The sequence below is a fragment of the Leucoraja erinacea genome, chromosome 19 (genome assembly GCF_028641065.1).
Source record: "Leucoraja erinacea ecotype New England chromosome 19, Leri_hhj_1, whole genome shotgun sequence".
NCBI classification, from domain to species: Eukaryota; Metazoa; Chordata; class Chondrichthyes; order Rajiformes; family Rajidae; genus Leucoraja; species Leucoraja erinaceus.
The window spans coordinates 38,247,335-38,267,808 of NC_073395.1; the positions used below are offsets into that span (position 1 = coordinate 38,247,335).

A 20,474-nucleotide genomic window follows, 5' to 3' on the forward strand; every position below is an offset into this window, starting at 1 on the left:
GGAAGTCCAAGCCGCTGAGAATGTTCTCCCGTTCCGATGTCGGATGGTGACCCCCAAATTTAATTGTACCAATGGCCATGAGGGGGGGTCCAAGAGGAGGGGGACCGTTGGAGATGGGAAAAGGGATTATCAATGAGGGGCGAGGACTCCTTCCCATGGAAGAACAGTGTGAGGCGGAGGCGACTGAAGAAGAGCTCCAAATGGCGGCGGGTGCGGAAATCATTGAGGTGTGGACGGAGGGGGACAAAGGTGAGGCCTCTGCTGAGGACAGACCGTTCTGTATCTGAGAGGGGTAGGTCAGGGGGGATGGTGAACACACGGCAGGGATGGGGGTTGGGGCCGGAGGAAGGCAGGTGAATGGACTGAGGCCAAGGCTGGCGGGTGGAGTGGTGGGTGGTAGGGGGGTATGAAGACTGTAGTGTGGGTGGGGAAGAGCTGGGATCACATGGTTTGAGCGGAATGGGGAAGACCCAGTGGAACAGCCACTGAGATTACCAGGGTTGGGGGGGGGGGGGGGGGGCTAGCACTAGGACCCAGCGCAGTCAAACCCAGGGGAGTGGGAATCTGCAGCGTGGAAATTTCAGGTCCAGTGCTGAGTCCAGGCTGCAGGTAAGGCGAATGCTGTGGGCTGCTGGAGGGCAGGGGAGTGGAGTCCAGGTCAGCGGGCAAAGAGTAGGAAGTCCCGGTGGGTGGATGGGCATCGATGTGAGTAGGCCCCCCCTAGACCTCGAGGCCCTAAGCTTAAGCTTGTCTAGCTTATATGTAAATCCGGCCCTGCTCGTGGGACAGACCCTTTAGAGAGCTCTCAGCACTTAGTCTTTCCTCCAGTCTTTCCATCACCTTTGGAAACTTTTATTGCTGTTTATCAACATGAGGACCAAAGTTATGCCAATGAAAGTCAAAGAAGCCATTATGAGACTGACAAACAAGAATAAAACTGTTAGAGACATCAGCCAAACCTGAGGCTTACCAAAATCAACTGTTTGGGACATCATTAAGAAGAAAGAGAGCACTGGTGAGCTTACTAATCACAAAGGGGCTGGCAGGCCAAGGAAGACCTCCACAGCTGATGGCAGAAGAATTCTCTCTATAATAAAATAAATCCCCAAACACCAGTCCGACAGATCAGAAACACACTTCAGGAGTCGGGTGTGGATTTGTCAATGGCCACTGTCCGCAGAAGACTTCATGAACAGAAATACAGAGGCTACACTGCAAGATGCAAACCACTGGTTAGCTGCAAAAATAGGATGGCCAGGTTACAGTTTGCCACAACGTACTTAAAAGAGCAACAACAGTTCTGGAAAAAGGTCTTGTGGACAGATGAGACGAAGATTAACTTATATCAGAGTGATGGCAAGAGCAAAGTATGGAGGAGAGAAGGAACTGCCCAAGATCCAAAGCATAACACTTCATCTGTGAAACACAGTGGTGGGGGTGTTATGGCCTGGGCACATATGGCTGCTGAAGGTACTGGCTCACTTATCTTCATTGATGATACAACTGCTGATGGTATTCATAATGAATTCTGAAGTGTATAGACACATCCTATCTGCTCAAGTTCAAACAAATGCCTCAAAACCCATTGGCCGGCAGTTCATTCTACAGCAAGACAATGATCCTAAACATACTGCTAAAGCAACAAAGAGTTTTTCAAAGCTAAAAAATGGTCAATTCTTGAGTGGCCGTCAATCACCCGATCTGAACCCAATTGAGCATGTCTTTTATACACTGAAGGGGACTAGCCCCCAAAACAAGCAAAAGCTAAAGATGGCTACAATACAGGCCTGGCAGAGCATCACCAGAGAAGACACCCAGCAACTGGTGATGTCCATGAATCACAGACTTCAAGCAGTCATTGCATGCAAGGGATATGCAACACAATACTAAGCATGACTACTTTCATTTACATGACATTGCTGTGTCCCAAACACTATGGTGCCCTAAAATGGGGGGACTATGTATAAACACTGCTATAATTTCTACATGGTGAAACCAAAATGTATAAAAATGGCCTTCATTAAAGTCTGACAATGTGCACCTTAACCACATGTGATTTTTTTTCTATAACAAATCTCAAATTATGGAGTACAGAGGCAAATAAATAAATGACGGGTCTTTCCCCCAAACATTCTGGAGGGCACTGTTGTTTCAGGCTAGTCAGATAACTGCAAGGGGTGCTGAATCCATGCACTGCTTCCAGGTGGGGGAGTTGGTGAGCAATACTGTTGGAGAGCTCTTGGCAAGTTGTTGTGGTTGTGTACAGCTTATATGGAGTAATGGTTATATTTATGGTGTGTTGCAACCACGATGATGTTAACATTGGAGAGATTGGCTTGACTATGGGTAGAGGGGAAAGAAACAGAAGGTAGGACAACAGTGATGTTGGGTTTAGGGAGAAAGAGCCCAAGTAGAGATCAACATCATCAGAAAGATCCCCTGTGAATACACACTGCAGGAGAAAAGGATAGACCAGTGGTTCCCAACCTTTTTTTGGCCATGCACCACCTAATCACCTCTAAAATCCTGATGCCCCCCCCCCCATGTGGTGATATATAATTCTTATCATTTAAAAAGTGAACTCCCATGACCTCGCGCGCTTCGTGCGACGTGCATGAAGAGCGATGGCGCGGTGATTATGTAATAACTACACAACAAAGTCCTTTTTTACCCAAAAAAAATTATTTACCCAAAATAACATCTGAAACATAAACTACATATGTTTACCTGATGGAAAATCCTAAAAAATAAAAATCAAAAATTTGGACCCAGACCTCCTCAGTCGCGCTCAAATGCCCCCCTTAAAAATCAAATTGCCCCCCTGTGGGGTGTACGCCCCACGTTGGGAACCACTGGGATAGACAGAGGACAATAAAAATCAGGATATGTTTTCTAAATGATAGTAGGGCAGCACGGTGGCACAGCGGTAGAGCTTTACAGCTCCAGAGTCCCGGGTTCAATCCTGACTATGGGGGCTGTCTGTACGGAGCTTGTACATTTGCCTTGTAACCGCCTGGGTTTTCTCCAGGATCTCCGGATTCTTCCCACATTCCAAAGACGTGCAGATTTGTAGGTTAATTGGCCCAGCACACTGATGCAATCATAAAGAAAGCACATCTGCGCCTCTATTTTCTGAGAAGATTACGGAGATTCGGTATGTCAGAGAGGATTCTCTTGAACTTCTACAGGTGCACAGTAGAGAGCATACTGACCGGTTGCATCATGGCCTGGTTCGGCAACTTGAACGTCCAGGAGCGGAAAAGAGCATAAAAAGTTGTAAACACTGCCCAGTCCATCATCGGCCCTGACCTCCCTACCATCGAAGGGATCTATCGTAGTCGCTGCCTCAAAAAGCCAGCCAAAATCATCAGAGACCCACACCATCCTGTCCACACACTCATCTCACCACTGCCATCGGGAAGAAGGTACAGGAGCCTGAGAACTGTAACGTCCAAGTTCAGGAACAGCTTCTTCCCTACAGCCATCAGGCTATTAAACACTACAACCTCATAAGCTATGCACTACAATAGACTTATTATTATTATTATTATTATTGCACTGTTATTGTTTTTTGTTCATTTTTTGTTATATTTATTATGATTACATATTCTGTTGTGCTGCAACAAGTAAGAATTTCATTTTTTTATCTGGGACACATGACAATAAAACACTCTTGACTCTGGGTATAATTGTAAATGTCCCTGGTGTGTCCCAGAGCCTGTTTCTGCGCTGTATCTCTAAAGTAAAATCTCTAATTACAAGAATGAATGAGCACAAATTGAAGCCTTTGCTACTGAGCGCTGAGGTTCAATTAGTAGAAAATGATGACAACGCGGATAGTTTTTTCCTGGACATAAATTGTAACTGTTGATTTTTACCTAGATTGGAATCATTGATCCGAATGACCAACAGAAGATTTTGGATGCAGTCTGTGAAATGCAACCAGAGGACATACAAGTTGCCCAATTGCCAACTCTGAACAGTTTTGATCGCAGGTAATGGAAAATAAAAAGGACCAACCTCTTTAAGCAGGTAGAATTTTGTAAAGCTGAAGAAACTCAGCGGGTGAGGCAGCATCTATGGAGTGAAGGAATAGGTGACATTTCGGGTCAAGACCCTTCTTCAGACTCGTTAAGCAGGTAAATCAGGTGCTCAAAGTGGCGGTGGAAAAAGTGTAAGAAAATTCAACTTTATTTAAATTTTGGAGCCAACTTGAAATTTTCACTCATTTGACGACGAATCTCTAAATCTTTATTTTAACAATGTGCCATTTCGGGAGATATTCTGATTTACAAAATTCTTGGAATTAGTATTCCTTGCGAACAGAGCCTTGGCAAATGGCTTGAAATGGCTTTAAAGTAAGATGGTGCAACATTGGGACCACGCCACACTTTGAGAGATAATTGTCCTCTAGTCTCCCTCACTGAACATGCAGAATGCAGCATTCTTATTGCAGACTTCTAAAATGTGGTTCTATGTTCAACACAAGCCATCAAGGCCAGATTTCTATCTTGATATTAAAGATAAAATGGTGATTTTTCAGTGTAAACAAACAGATTTTGCACAGCACCACAAAAAAAGAGATTTCTGTTGATAAGACATTTGAGTTGGAGCCATGGCCCCAATTGAACCAAGTGATATAGTTGGGATCAAATAGAGTCAGGCTGGGCTGATCATGTGCCTTGTGGTATGGTTCAGAGTATTCTGCCACCTCACAGGTACAATGGAATACCTTCTCTTAGGGTAAAGGATTGCCTTTGGTGTGTTAGTATCAGACGGAAGTTGGGAAAAGATAATGGGAAGAGAGAACAGAAAACATGAGACAGGCTTAGAAGGTGCCCAAGATGTGTCTACACTGATTAGGAAGGGAAAAAGGACCTTGCAAAGTGTTTTGCCTGGTGACAATATTTTAAATTTTCAGTACGTATGAATGCCTGTACCGTCAGGTCAAATGGGTACATGTTCTATGCCTGGGATAGGATTCTAGAGAGTGATATAATCGGTGTGAGGCCATGATAATTCTGTGTTAGGTGGGGAATATTTATTTTAGTATTTAATATTTAATTGATCTGTTCCTGGTGCATATGACAATTAAACACTCTTCATTCTTGATGTTCTCAGACTCGAGTCAAATCAGATTGCCCATGATCATGTTGGGTTTTAACTGTATCCAAGTAGAGCATTGTTTTGATGGCAAGTAATAGCTGTATAGTGTATACAGTCTCTTATTACAAAACTCTTTCTAACAGATTTTGAGCATAGAGGACGGAGTGACCTCTAGGTGGCAGCAATGGGCAACAACATCACCACTAATTTATAAAGAACTAGACTAAGTGGGACCCGTTGGGAGAGAGCTTGGAGAAAGACGGGGGAAGAGCCATGGGGGTGAGTGAGGTATTACGGGGATGGGGGGCTGGAGCCAGCGTGGGGGACCAGAGGGGAAGGGGCTGGGGATGCGATGGGGACTCACAGCGGGCGCTGGTCACTTCGCTGGTCGTTCTCCGCCAGGAGTCTCCACTTTCGGTTTGGCAACATCGGCGCCATCACTGACTGCACTGGTTGGGCTTGGTCGGGCTGGGTCGGGCCAGCTCATCCAGAGCCTCCCGCAGCTGCAGTAAAGACGCAGGGGGGGAGATTGCTCGGGGTGTGTGTGGGCAGGGGTAGGGTTGTGAGGGGTGTGTGGAAGGGAGGCGTGTGAGGGAGGGAGGGGTGTGGGCAGGGGGCGAGAGAGCTCGGAGAAAAGACGGGGGAAGAGCCGTGCGGGAATGCACGGTATTACGGGGTAGGGGGCAGGAGACAGCGAGGGGGACCAGAGGGGAAGAGGTTGGGGCAGCGATGGGGACTCACAGCGGGCGCTGGTCGTTCTCCTCCGCACGGCTCGCGGACTCAATCAGCACGGCTTGCGGACTCAGCCCTGCCTCCGGGGCTTTATTCTCCTCACCCCGCCCAGTGATTAACAGCAGGTACCGGAAGGGGCGTTACCTTCATGGTGATTGACAGGCGAGAAGACCAATCTGCTGATCACGATTTTGTAAACGTTCATAACATTTGTAATCTTCCACCGATCGGAACAAAACTTGGTGCGCTTGGAGCAGAGAAGAACGGTGAGTAAGGTAGTGAAAAATCCTAGCGATATAGGGTACCGTTTTTGCACAAATCTAAAAACAACGCAAACCGGAAGAGGACAAGATGAGAGTTTTAGTAATAGTATAGAAGATTATGTGCATTTATATGAACCTCTTTCCAAATCATTGGCTTTATTATCATGCTTTCAGTATCTATTTTAGATACTGAGTCAGTACCTGCAGTTCCTTGCATCTCCATTTTAGCTCCAGACACTCTGGTTCAATGCTGATCTTGGGTGCACTTTGTTTGAAGTTTGCATGTAATTACAGTATGTTCACTTTTATGTTCACTTTTTATTTATTTACAATGTGTTATGTATTTTGTGTCTTCTGTTTATTGTGTGTCATGCTTAGTGTATGTTTCTTGGATGTTTGTCCTATACTGTACATAGTCAATGAAATTCATCATTGGGTTTTATTGTCACGTATGCAAAGTATAGTGAAATTCTTTTGCACACCCACAAGTGCAGTCGCCATATTTTGACATTGTTTACAAAGAAAATGTCCAATGTCTTAAGTCTGATCCACATGCGAGAAGTACAGGAGCCAAGTAACTCCAGGCTGCTGCACGCCTGTGACCTGACATCTTTCTCCTCACCCGATGGTTTTTGTGTCACAGGGGCGCCTCCTGCATCCGACCTTGAAGGAGCTGGAGGCAATACCCCGGTACCACTCCTACCGGCCCACCCCTCATGTCCGTAGTCGCCAACAGCTCCTCCCTCGACTCTCCATCTTCAGGGCTTCCGAACTTCCCCCTATAGGCAGCGGCCCGCCGGGCCCATCTTCGCAGCAGTGAGCCAGGCCTGCCACGGCACGTGGCCGTGGGAGACCCACCTGGCCTTTGCTCTCGTCGGCCGCCAGGTCCGTCCTCGTTCTTGGTGGCCACCGGCCGCTTGGACCATCCTTGTGCTCATCCGCTGCCAGTTGTTGGCGGCAGCTACCTGGGTCGTTTCTGTACAGCTCCTCGCGGGATCTTCTCTTGCAGGGCTCCGCTTACCCCTTACTCGGCTATAGCGGACAGTCGTCAATAATGGACACTGTCTCCCTTCTTCCCCCCCGCATGGTCCATTATATTGAAGGTTATCTTGAATTAAAAGTAATTCAACATCTGAGAAAGACTTTGAGACGTCCAAGAGCATGATTCTATACATTTATTTAGTGCAGCGAATAATATGGAGAGTATTATTTGCAACAATCCAACATTTTCCATTAATATTTTTTAAATGGCAGCAGATCATACTTTTTGTTTTTACCAGTGAGTTATCGCCTAACTATTCCTTGGCAAAAAGGAAAATTAGAATCTGCGGAGATAACACTTTTGAATAAAGGATAATGCAAAGTCTAGGGATATGAAAGACATAGTTTTATTTTTCATTCTTGAACCACTTTTCCTGCTGGGTTCTGGTTTACTAGAACACTGTTTAATTTGCAGGCCTTTTAAATGACAATTACCTATCATCTCCTGGACCTGAACTTCCATGTGCTTTTATTCTCTGATCTTCTCTTGACTACATAATGTGATTGTTCTTAGGCTCTATATTAATTGAAATGAGGTTTTACAAATACATTTTTAGCAGTATTTATTTAAAAACAATTGCAAAGATTTTCTGTACAAAGCACTTTGATGTTGCAGACCAACATGAATATTAACAATATATAAAGTGACTCGTTTTAATTGCAAAGTGCATATAGTTCTAAAGGGCCTGTCCCACTTGGGCGACCTAATCTGCGAGTTTAGACGAGTTTGCCCTGGACTCAAACTCGCAGCATGGTCAACACGAGGCCCAAGGAGGTCCTATGAGGTGGCTGGAACTCTCCTTCATGCTCGAGGGAAGTTCCCGCCTACTCAAGATTCAAGATAGATTTAATTGTCACATGTACCAGATGGCACAGTGAAATGAATTCCCATACAGCCATACAATAAAAATAAACAGGACTCAACACACTATAGAATTTAACACAAAACATCCCCACACAGCAGAATCAAAGTTCCCCACTGTGTGGGAAGGCACCAAAGTACTCGCGGCCTCAGCTAGGTTATGGAAGATTTTTCAGGATATTGGAAAATTTATTTTCACTTGTAGTGCAGTGGAGTGGGGTCGCTATTTACTTACAGGCAGTCAAGGGCAGCCGTAGGCAATCTCCTTCGCTGACCGGGCATTTTGATTGGCTCATTGGAGTTTTCAGGACCAAGGAAGACCTACCGGTAGGTAAAATGCCCGCTAAACTTTATTAAACTTCTTAAAAGTGTCTCCACTCACTCCTTCCCCCCCCCCCCCCCCCCCCCCCCCCCCCCCCTTCTCTCCCTTTCTCTCTCCTTCTCTCCCCCCCCCCCCCAATGCAATGATGAGAATCTATTGAAGATTGGAAGCAGAACCAAAGCAATATGCTTTTGGAAGTTTCTCCCCATTGGACCCTTCAATATTTTAAGGCAGAAAGTGCTGAAGAATTTGATCTGATTTAAAGTATTTGGTTTCCTAAATATTACAAATTTAATATTAGGTATTCATTTATTTTAAGTCAAGAATTTTGTTTGCACACCATGCAGTTACTTTTCAATAGAAACCTTTTGTCTCCATTCACATTACATCCTTAAGAGATCTCAAAACAGCCCAGTCATTTATCAGTCACAGATTGTTGTCAGAGAATAGATGTAGTTCACAGAATGTTCACATTATTGATGTTCGTCAAGCACATATTACAATTAATTATGTGCCATGGAAGACCTTGCAGTAAGCAGACAGGCGTTGAAACCCTTAATTCCCTTTGCCTCTGCAAATATGCCTTGTTTTACAGACCATCCTTGAAATTGTCAAAAAGTTTGGATTTAGGTTATGGATGACAGAAGGAATGAGCTCGACTATTATCCTGTCTCCCAAAATAAGCTGTGATGTAATTAATCCAATGTGAGCGTCTATACCACCTCCTCACCTTTGACAAATGCTTCTGAAATTAATGTTTTCAATGAAAACATTTTGCTAGGTTAATTTTTTGTAATTATTTGTAGAGTAAATTGTAGGTATAATACCCAATTAGTTACATTTTTGCCTGTAATGTGTGCTTGAAATCCAGTATTTTGTTTGCTGGAAGTGTTCCAAAGGAAGTTGATGTTCAGATTTCTTAACTATCAATTATCCTCTATATTCAATAACAGTTACAAAGAAGATTATAGCAAAACTAACCCTGAACTGTTAAAGCAGGTAAAATCATTTTACATGAATTTTAAATGCAAACTGTATTAACAAACTCTGACCTTTCTAACGTTAAACTAGGTGTTGGAATAAAACAGTCCAAACAAATCCAGCTGGAGTTGGTGTACAAGTTGCTAAGTACATCACACACACTAAAGCATGGGACTGAATGTTGATGTGTTCCAGGGGGAATGGTTAGGCGCACTTCTTGCTAAACTTGAAGCTTCTTTCTGGGAGGTGTTTTATACATTTCTCGAGTAAGATCTGGATTTCCATCTACTGACATATCCATCTGAAATGATTGTCCAGAGATAGAAAGTCATAATCTGTTCATTTGTGACATTGTAGGCTTTTCAGAGGGGCTTTATTCTGGCAGGTTGATGCACAAATGTCAATTTTCACATTGCTCTATGTCAGTAGCTTGCTCTAATATGTTACAGGTCCACCACCGATTTTCCGGCAACTGGTAGCAATGTTACAAAATTTTGAGATTTAAAAAATCAAGTCTGCAATTTATCCCATCAGATAAAGCATAACAATAAGTTTAATTTGACACCAAATTCACTTTCATATCTCAAGTATTAAAAAAGTTATGACCATTTTCATACTCGGAAATTAGCATCTTGTTCCCTATTGATTTTCAATGGACATTACAAAAAAGCTGTGATCTTGGATAATCAAACGCCCATTTCTTAAGGAAAGATTAACATTTTTAAATAGCCTAAGTGTCCAAAGATTATTCACAAATAATTCACAATATAACATGATTTTTATATCTAATTTACATTAATTTATAGGCCAAATGGAAGGAATTTAGTGTTCAATTGCTGTAAATAAATGCCCATTTAAATCGGCTTTCTAGTGGGTTCATGTGGAACGCGCCGGTTTAGAACGTTGACATAGCGCTGGATTAGTGCCCTCAAGTGCCGAGAAAAATACTGCGGGATATAAAAAGCCCAAAATGAGCTATTCGTTATAGATAATTTGATATATAGGGTTATATATATGCCCCATTTAATGTAAAAATAAGGTACATACCTTTAATTGTTTGCTCTATAAAACCCTGGGGCTGCGAGAGGTTGCGAGATGAAACAGTAATTTTAAAACTATTAGAACTATATTATCGAGGCCTATAAAACTAATAATACCTTTTGCGACCGGGTCTTGCAGCGATTTTTCGTTAATGATTTACTAGGCTGAACATGTGTGATTAGTACAGCCTAGTAAAAATCGCGTTTTAAACCCGCCCCCTCCAAACAGCGCCAAAATCGCGGGCCTGGCTGAGGGCAGATTCCTAATGACGATTCAGGTAGGTTTTGTAACATACCTACAACTGGTGTTCCGGCACCTCCTTTAATTCAGACGAAATTATGAAATACCCCCGGGAAATGTGGGGCCTAGGCTGAGTGAGGCGGCTGATTTCAACCTCATCGGGACCTCCGCGGCCGATCAGAAGGTGCTGTCTCTGAACCTGGAGGTCACGGTTTTCAGATACCTATACCTTCTTCCCAACAGCAGGAGATCCTGTAGATCCCTTGGATGGTGGGGTGATCAGTACTGGTGAAGTGTCCACTGGAGTGTCCACCACTTTTGTTATCTCCTTCATTCCTGGGCGTTTGAGTTGCCAAATCAGGCCACGATGAAACCAGTCAATGTGTTTCTACTATATACCTGTAAAAGTTGAAGAGAATATTCATCGGCATACCGAATCTTCTAAGGAAGTAGAGACGTTGATGGGCTTTCTTTGTGATTGTATCATTGTGCTGGGTCAAGGACAGATCTTCAGAGATATACACGTTCAGGAACTTGTAGTTGTTGAATCTCTCCACCACCGATCTATCGATGGAGCAGATAGTGGCTCCTAGGCCTTCCTCTTTTGAAGTCAACAATCAGCTCCTTGGTCTTACCGACATTGTGACCTAGGTTGTTCTGGCACCATTCAATCTCCCTCCTATACTCTTGACTTTTCATCACCCGTAATTCAACCAACAGTGGTGATGTGGTGGCAAATTTAAAGAAGGAGTTAGAATTGTGTGGGTTTACACAGTATGGGTATTGTGTAAGTAGAGCAGGGGACTGAGCACACAGCCTTGAGGTGTCTCTGTGCTGATGGTTATCGAGGAGAATGTCTTGCAGTCAATTTGTGCTGATTGTGGTTTGTTGATGATTTGCTAAAGTGAGTCAATCTAAGAAAAAAATATTCATTTAACATCCGTATGATTGCTGCTCAAAAACATTTGTTTTTCATAAACCAGATAAATTATTTTCTGAATAATTTATTAGAAAATTATGCAACGAACAACTGTATCATAAATATTTATAAAATTATAAAATGACTGGACAAGCTAGATGCAGGAAAAATGTTCCTAATGTTGGGGGTCCAGAACCAGGGGGCCACAATCTAAGAATAAAGGGCAGGCCGTTCAAAACTGAGATGAGAAAACAACATTTCCAGCCAGAGAGTTGTGAATTTGTGGAATTCTCAGCCACAGAGGGCAATGGAGGCCAATTCACTGGATGAATTTAAAAGAGAGTTAGATAGAGCTCTAGGGGCTAGTGGAGTCAAGGGATATGGGGAGAAGGCAGGCACAGGTTACTGATAGTGGATCAGCCATGAGCACAATGAATGGCGGTGCTGGCTCGAAGGGCCAAATGGCTTCCTCCTGCACCTATTTTCTAAGTAATATTGATATTTCCATTAGATTTTTTCTGTGCCATCCCCATTTATTCACCCCTTCCTTTTTAACAGACTGTGTGGCACCTTGTTGTGGTATCATGGATGTAATCATTCTGCAGCGTCTCATTCAGGTCTATTCTTGTGCAATCTTACATATGGGATTTGATCAGACAGAAGTTATAGAAAGTCATGCTCTGTTTTCACTGGCGGCTGTAAGTGCACATTTTGACGAACAAAGCTCCAGTTGCTGAATAATAGTGATTAGACGTCCAAAATCCAGCTGTTCAAAAACTGAAATGATCCAAAAGGCAGGTATTTCTGCAAAATCCCATTATATACACAGTTAAGTGAAATCCAGGCATTATCATTATCAAATCCATTCCGCTGGGCACAATTCATAGAAACATAGAAATTAGGTGCAGGAGTAGGCCATTCGGCCCTTCGAGCCTGCACCGCCATTCAATATGATCATGGCTGATCATCCAACTCAGTATCCCGTACCTGCCTTCTCTCCATACCCCCTGATCCCCTTAGCCACAAGGGCCACATCTAACTCCCTCTTAAATATAGCCAATGAACTGGCCTCAACTACCCTCTCTGGCAGACAGTTCCAGAGATTCACCACTCTCTGTGTGAAAAAAAGTTCTTCTCATCTCGGTTTTAAAGGATTTCCCCCTTATCCTTAAGCTGTGACCCCTTGTCCTGGACTTCCCTAACATCGGGAACAATCTTCCTGCATCTAGCCTGTCCAACCCCTTAAGAATTTTGTAAGTTTCTATAAGATCCCCTCTCAATCTCCTAAATTCTAGAGAGTATAAACCAAGTCTATCCAGTCTTTCTTCATAAGACAGTCCTGACATCCCAGGAATCAGTCTGGTGAACCGTCTCTGCACTCTGCATTCCCTCTATGGCAATAATGTCCTTCCTCAGATTTGGAGACCAAAACTGTACGCAATACTCCAGGTGTGGTCTCACCAAGACCCTGTACAACTGCAGTAGAACCTCCCTGCTCCTATACTCGAATCCTTTTGCAATGAAAGCTAACATACCATTCGCAATTCTCTGGTGGTGACTGGACTACTTATTGGCTGTGCCCCTTGGTTTACTGTGATGTTCCAATCCAGCTCCCACATTCCAAGAAGCTCCAATCATTCCTGAACTCAACCTGTTCCAGCCCAATGCACCCAACCTCTGTCTCTGATTTAGAAGGGTTTAGGCCTGAAACGTTGCCTATTTCCTTCGCTCCATAGATGCTGCTGCACCCGCTGAGTTTCTCCAGCATTTTTGTGTACCTCTGATTTCCTGTTTGCTCCCATCACAATAATGTAAAAAAGGGCATCGATACATTTGATTTACCGAAAGAAGGCACTTCTACATACATATCAATAGATCAGAGTTTTGTTTTGAGAAACACCTATAGTGTCACCCTCATCTGTGAAGACCCCTGTAATAACAAGTGGTAAAAGGTGACAGCTCTTTAAAACAGTACTCAGAAGTATTGGTATGCATGTAATACATTTCATTGTACTGCATGTAACGATACATGGTCATCATATTTAACACTTGCTTTACTCTCCTCCTCTCTGCACTTCTTTAAAGAGGTCTCTTAAATCTGCTTCTTTCTGCTGAGAGGAAGAGTTAAAGAGGAGTTCAAACAGCTTCTGAGGTGATGGACTAGCCCACAAATGGAGCCGGTGTCGGAGAAACGAGTTTGAACCAGGCTGACACGTGGTCAGTGAATGACTTTACAAAACGCACAAATTCAATATGGGCATTAAAAGGAACGTCTGCATATATGGAACTGTTTCCCATAATCATTGAATAAAAATGTTAATAGATAAATACCAAATAGAGAAAGAGAATAGAAAGTGTATAAGCATAAGTTCAATGTACTGAATGGCCAGTATAGGAATGTCTGATTGTTCAATCTAGATTACAAACCCACTGACTCCCACAACTTTCTCTTAGTTCTTACCACCCAGCATCCTGCAAAGATTCTATCCCCGACTCCCAGTGCCTCCATCTATGCCGCATCTGCGCCCAAGATGAGGTGTTCCATACCAGGACATTTGAGATGTCCTCATTCTTTATGGAATGGGGGTTCCCCTCCCCCATCATTGATGAGGCCCTCATTCATGTCTCCTTGGTACCCTGCAGCTCCGCCCTTGCACACCCTCACCCCAGTTGAAACATGGACAGAGTCCCCTGGTCCCTACATTTCACCCCATCAGCCTCCCGACATTTCCGCCACCTCCAACGGGATCTCACTACTGGTCACATCTTCCCAGCCCCATCCACAGGGACAGTTCCCTCCGCAACACCCTGGTTAACTCTTCTCTTCCCACCCAAACCACCCCCTCCCTGGGTATCTTCCCCTACAACCACAGGAGATGCAACACCAATCCCTGTACCGCCTCCCTCGACTCTGCCCAGGTTAAGCAGAGGTTCACTTGCACCTCCTCCAATCTCATCTACTGTATCCGTTGTTCAAGATATGAGCTCTTATACAATGGCGAGATCAAACGTAGACTGGGCGATCGTTTCATTGAACACCTTCACTCAGTCCGGCTGGACATTTCAGATCTCCTGGTGGCTAAACATTTTGACCCATTCCGACACAGACCTTTCAGTCCTGGGCCTCCTCCATTGTCAGAGTGATTCTAAACACAAATTGGAGGAACAGCATCTCTTTTTTCGCTTGGGCAACTTACAACCCAGTGGTATGAATTTGATTTCTCTAACTTCAAGTAACCCCTGCATTCCCCATCTCTCTATTCCTCCCCCACCCAAGTCACACCAGCTTTTCATACTCGCCTAGCAAACAGCTAACAAAAGCCTGTTTCTTTTATCATTGTTACCTTTTTGCATATCTTTCATTCAATTGTTTTGTATCTCCCTACATCATCGCCTATATCTCTTGTTTCCCCTTCCCGTGACTTTCAGTCTGAAGAAGGGTCTTGACCCTAAACGTCACCCATTCCTTCTCTCCAGAAATGCTGCCTGTCCCACTGAGTTACTCCAGCTTTTTGTGTCTAGAATTCCTAGCAGTTTTGTGCTTTAAATCTGTACTATTTCAGAAGATCTCTCATGGTCCCAGCACACTGATGCAATTATAAAGAAAGCACATCAGCACCTCTACATCCGGAGAAGAGTACGGAGAGTGGGTATGTCAAGGAGGACTCTCTCGAACTTCTACAGGTGCACAGTAGAGAGCATGCTGACCAGTTGCGTCGTGGCTTGGTTCGGCAACTTGAGCGTCCAGGAGCGGAAAATACTGCAAAAAGTTGTAAAAACTACCCAGTCCATCATCGGCTCTGACCTCCCTACCACCGAGGGGATCTATCGCAGGCGCTGCCTCAAAAAGGCTGCCAACATCATCGAGGACCAACACCATCCTGGCCACACACTCATCTCTCCGCTGCCATCAGGTAGAAGGTACAGGAGCCTGAAATCTGCAACATCCAGGTTCAGGAACAGTTTCCCCACAGCCATCAGACTATTAAACACAACTTCAAACAAACTCTGAACTATAACAGCCAATTGCACTTTATTTGTTCATTTATGTGTGTATATATGGTCTATGGTATATAGACACACTGACCTGTTCTGCATTTATGACTACAATATTCTGTTGTGCTGCAGCAAGCAGGAATTTCATTGTCCTAACTGGCACACATGACAATAAACTCTCTTGACTTGACTTGAACTCCACCACTAGGTGGCCACGTTTACTCGGCAATTGACTGAAAGATGCACTCACACCATTTGCTCAGTTCACAAATAAGAATTTAAATAATTGTAAAGGCAAGAAATCATACAGAAACAAATAAACTACAGTGATAATAAATAGACCTCACAAATTTTTAATTTTACTTCTAACATCGTGTGTAGTAATTACATATCTATAATATTAGACCGCTGGGTTGAGACCGTCATGAGACGGGTTAGTTTTACCCAACTGATGATGTGTTGTTGTAATAGTCATCCTGCTCAGTACGCGAGGAACCACAGGTTCGGACATTTCATGTATGTGCTTGGCTGAGGAACCAATGGTACTGAAAGAGTCAGAATCCCGTAAAAATGTAACGACACCCAGGCCAACCAGCACCGCGTCTTGCTGGTTGTCCTGGGATAACCACGTGAAGTGCCGATTTCTACTGGCCTGGAGTACGGACAGACTTGCGCCGCCTCTCACCTGTTTAGCACACTGTATGTTCGTGGGGAACCTGGTGCTAAAATATTCGTGGATTCTGATTCCTGCTCAGGGTTTCGTTAGTTGCAGAGCAGTTATCTCGCTGCCATCTATTGAAAGTCATCGCTCGAGGCAAACTTTTGTAAAGAAAAAAAAAATTAAATGGTAGCACGGTGGCGCAGCGGTAGAGTTGCTGCCTTACAGCGCCAGATACCCGGGTTCGATCCTGATTACGGGTGCTGTCTGTATGGAGTTTGTACGTTCTCCACGTGACCTGTGTTGGTTTTCTCCAAGATCTTCGGTTTCCTCCCACACTCCAAAGACATGCAATTTTTTAGATTAATTGGCTTGGTATAAATGTGAATTCACCCTAGTGTATGTAGGACAGTGTTAATGTGTGTGGTTCACTGGTCAGTGTGGACTGGCTGTACAGGAGGGTCTGTTTCCGTGCTGCATCTCTAAACTAAACTCAAAAAAATATTTTTGCATATGAGTTTATGACATATAGATACTGTGGTCAGAATTATTTTCTCAAAATAAAATTGGAATACCAGCTCCACAGAGATGTAAAATGCTGTTGGATTTGTTTAGTTTGCTTATGTTTGCCATTACATTATTGCACAGCCAACTGCTAGAATTTAACTAGAATGAGTGTACAAAAAGCAAAACTAAAATAATCTAACTTGAATAATATTCTCCATGTAAACCCTATCCTTTATATTAATGGTGATGATTTATCTGCAACATCTGTACATTTACTTAATCACACTTTCATATATTTTTTCAGATATTATAGGTAATTATCTCTGGAATCTTCCTGCAGAAGTTAACTTATTCGTATAAATGAGCCAGTTTTAATGGCAGATTAATTTCTTGTGGATTCATTTGTTGCTGCCTATTGCATTATGTGAATATTTGCATCAGGTTATCTCGTGGGCAAACATTGTGTTCTGGTCAGACTAAAGAATACCTAGCTCATTGCATTTAAATCATTGAGCAGTGATGGATTGTCGTTTGCTTTTCCAGATACTTTTTCCTCAAACCATTAGGATGATTAATCTACAAAACAGTTTGCCAAATAAGTATTAAAAATCTGAATGGCATTAACCCCTTAAGTGTGAAAGTTGTTTAATAATTTGCATTATAAAAAATATGCAATGGTGTGATAATAAATCGGAAAAAACGTATTTGCTTTGTCAGTGATTAATTGTTTATTTTTTGCATTGTTCAAGTTTCTCAATGACGGTGTGATTATTTGTAAAACAAAGAGAATGTAACCAAGAGATTCTGCTGTGGGGGGACGTTCATGTTAAATTCTATAGTGTGTTGTGTCTTTTTTATTTTTTTTTATTTTATATGGATGTAAGGTAATCTGATTTCTTCTCTGTAAAGCACTTTGGCTTCAACATGATTTGATTTAAAAGTACTATATAAATTAAAATTACTTACTTACAGAATACTTGCACGCGCAAAAATGTCCTCACTCAAGTTACATCTAACTTTTCATATCCAAAAGTTACAAAATTGGAGATATGTGTACTATTTCAGTGAAATTCTCTGCAGTGATGTAGGTATATTATGGACAGATATCTAAAGTTCAGTGCTGCTGACCACTTTACCAGAATGAACTGAAACCTGCATACTGTTGCAGTCTATAGTTATATTTTATCAATATATGTGGTCATATGATAAGTAAGAGACATACTGAAAACTATAAGAGCTAACCATCAGAATCTGCTGTAACTTTAAAAAATAGATGGACATTTCACAAACTGCATGTTGAGAGTTTTTTTTGTGTGTTATGAGTGGCTGTTTTACTTTGGAACAGGACTCTGGATAGAAGACCTAATTCATCTCTGCCATTTGTGAGCGCAGAAAAAGAAATGAAATGTTGATTGACTTTCCACCCTGTACAAATGTTGCCAGATCAGAAGTTTCCCTGTCTCACAACTGGCTGATTGAGTATTATAAACTGTCAACGTGGTGAAAAAGTGGTAGTTCAAGTTACGGGAAACAATCAATCTCCGGGTCACAACGGTTTGATGGAGTATGCAGTCAGTGTCAGGTCAAGAATCTGATGTGCAATTGACTACATGTATCCTCAAAAGACTGCTATCCATTCCTAATCCGTTCCTTCTCTTCAGAGATGCTGTCTGACCCGCTGAGTTACTCCAACATTTTGTGTCTATCTTCGGATTAAACCAGCATCTGCAGTTTCTTTCTGGGCAATTCCAAGATTGTTTCCTGTGCACAAATAATTTGCTGTCATTTAGACAAAGACGGCATATTTCTGTCACAACACCAACAATCCCCTTTTCTCCGTAGTTTATTTTAAGTGGGATTTTTAAATTCTTTTTCAAAATTAAGAAAATCAAGGGAAAGTTCATAAGCATATGATAAAGAGTTCCCTCAACAGGAATGAAATGAGGACACAAGATCAAATGAACATGGAAGGCTGGGTCAGGTGATGACAAGCTTGCATTTTAGAGGGGAGCAGACTGGGAGGTAGCATGCCGAGAGAGATAACAATTTCTTTAGGTCCTTGGGAAAGAATGAGTAGATATTATTATCTGATAATACTGGTTTCAAAGCAATTATTTTCAAACATGTTTTTCATCTTGTACATAATTGTCTGTATTTGCCTTTCAAAATGTTTTCAGAAAGTCATGGAGTGAAACTTGATTGTCAAAACCTGTTAGGCCTGCAGTTTGAAGTTTTGCCTTTGTTTAGAGAAATGTCTTTGAACCTTGAACGATAAAGTGTTGGTTTAAAATGCCAATACATTCAAAGAGAAATGGTATATTTTCACTGAGCCAGTTAGCTTAATATTCTGGACATTGTGTCATGTAGCATGGATAGAGGCCCTTCAGGCCAACTTTCCCCACACCATCCATCTACACTAATCACACCTTCCAATGTTTGACCAATATCCTTAAATGATCCTATCCACGTACCCGTCTAAATATCTTTTAAATGTTGTGATAGTACCTGCCTCAACTACCTCCTCAGACTTGGCTGAAGAAGGGTCTAGACCCGAAACATCACCCGTTCCTTCTCCTGCATTTTGTGTCTATCTTCGATTTAAACCAGCATCTGCAGTTCATTCCTACTACCTCCGCTGGCAGTTCTTTCCATTTATCCATCACTCTTTGTGCAAAATGAAGTTGCCCTTCAGGTTCCTATTAAATCTTATACTGGACACCTTGAACCTATGTCCACTGGTTTGTGATTCCATTACTCTGAAAATACTCTACATTTACCCTACCTAATCCTCTCCTGATCTTTTATACCTAAAAGATCACTCTTCATGTCCTTGCGCTCCAAGAAATAAAGCCTGCACAACCTCTCCCTATAGCTTAAGCCCTGGAGTCCTGGCAACATCCTCATACATTCTCTCTGCACCTTTCCAGCTTAACAACATCTTTCCTATAACAGGGTGACAAAAACTGAACACGATACTCTAAACCTGGCCTCACCAATGTCTTGTACAATTGTAACAACCTCCCGTCTCTACTCAGTACTCTGACATATGAAGGCCAATGTACCTTAAGCTACTGACTGATGAAGGCCATTGTGCTAAAAGCCATCTTGACCACATATATTATGATGCTAAAATAATAATTAGATGAAGTAATTTTAATGCCATTATATTAATCCAGCCCACATAAACGGTTAACACCTGAACAGTGGATCCAACTAGAAGGGCTGCTGTTCTCTCTAGTGACCATGAATCCTTAACAGGATGTTGTGAAGCATCACTGCATTAAGAGTCAACAATAGTCACTGTCTAAATACATCACATTTAGTCATGTTTTAATCCACCTACATCTACCATCTTAAAATTTGTCAAAACGTTTATCTTTTGAAGAGCTGAGCAGACTTTACATTATGAAACTCGGACACCAACAGACAATTCTCTATTTCAACTAATAGTATTTAGTTTATTTAATGTTCACATACAATTGATGTATTCTCTCAGAAAACTGAGAAGCCTTGCTCTTCATATACCATGCAGATAATAGGGACTGTTTTGTAGCGAATTGAGGATGCAGTCCAGTCCATCACACAAACCAATCTCCCTTCCATTGACTCCATTTATACCTCATGCTGCCTCTGCAAGGACATGTCGCACCCTGGCCACTCCCTCTTCTCCCCTCTCCCATCAGGCAAAAGGTATAGAAGTGTGAAAACGCACACCTCCAGATTCAGGGACAGTTTCTTCCCAGCTGTTATCAAGCAAATTAATCATCCTACCACAACCAGAGAGCAGTGCTGAATCTACTTCATTG

The 20,474-nt window shown here is 42.6% G+C and overlaps 1 protein-coding gene across 1 annotated transcript in view; it reads left to right on the top strand.

The window, feature by feature from the left end:
* The window catches only part of asz1 (ankyrin repeat, SAM and basic leucine zipper domain containing 1), an 88,712-nt gene that overhangs the window by 59,489 nt on the left and 8,749 nt on the right, over window positions 1-20,474 (top strand). Inside the window, exon 10 of the mRNA XM_055650853.1 lies at window positions 3,883-3,995. Coding sequence (XP_055506828.1) covers window positions 3,883-3,995 — 113 coding nt within the window. The remainder of the gene's footprint in view (window positions 1-3,882; window positions 3,996-20,474) is intronic.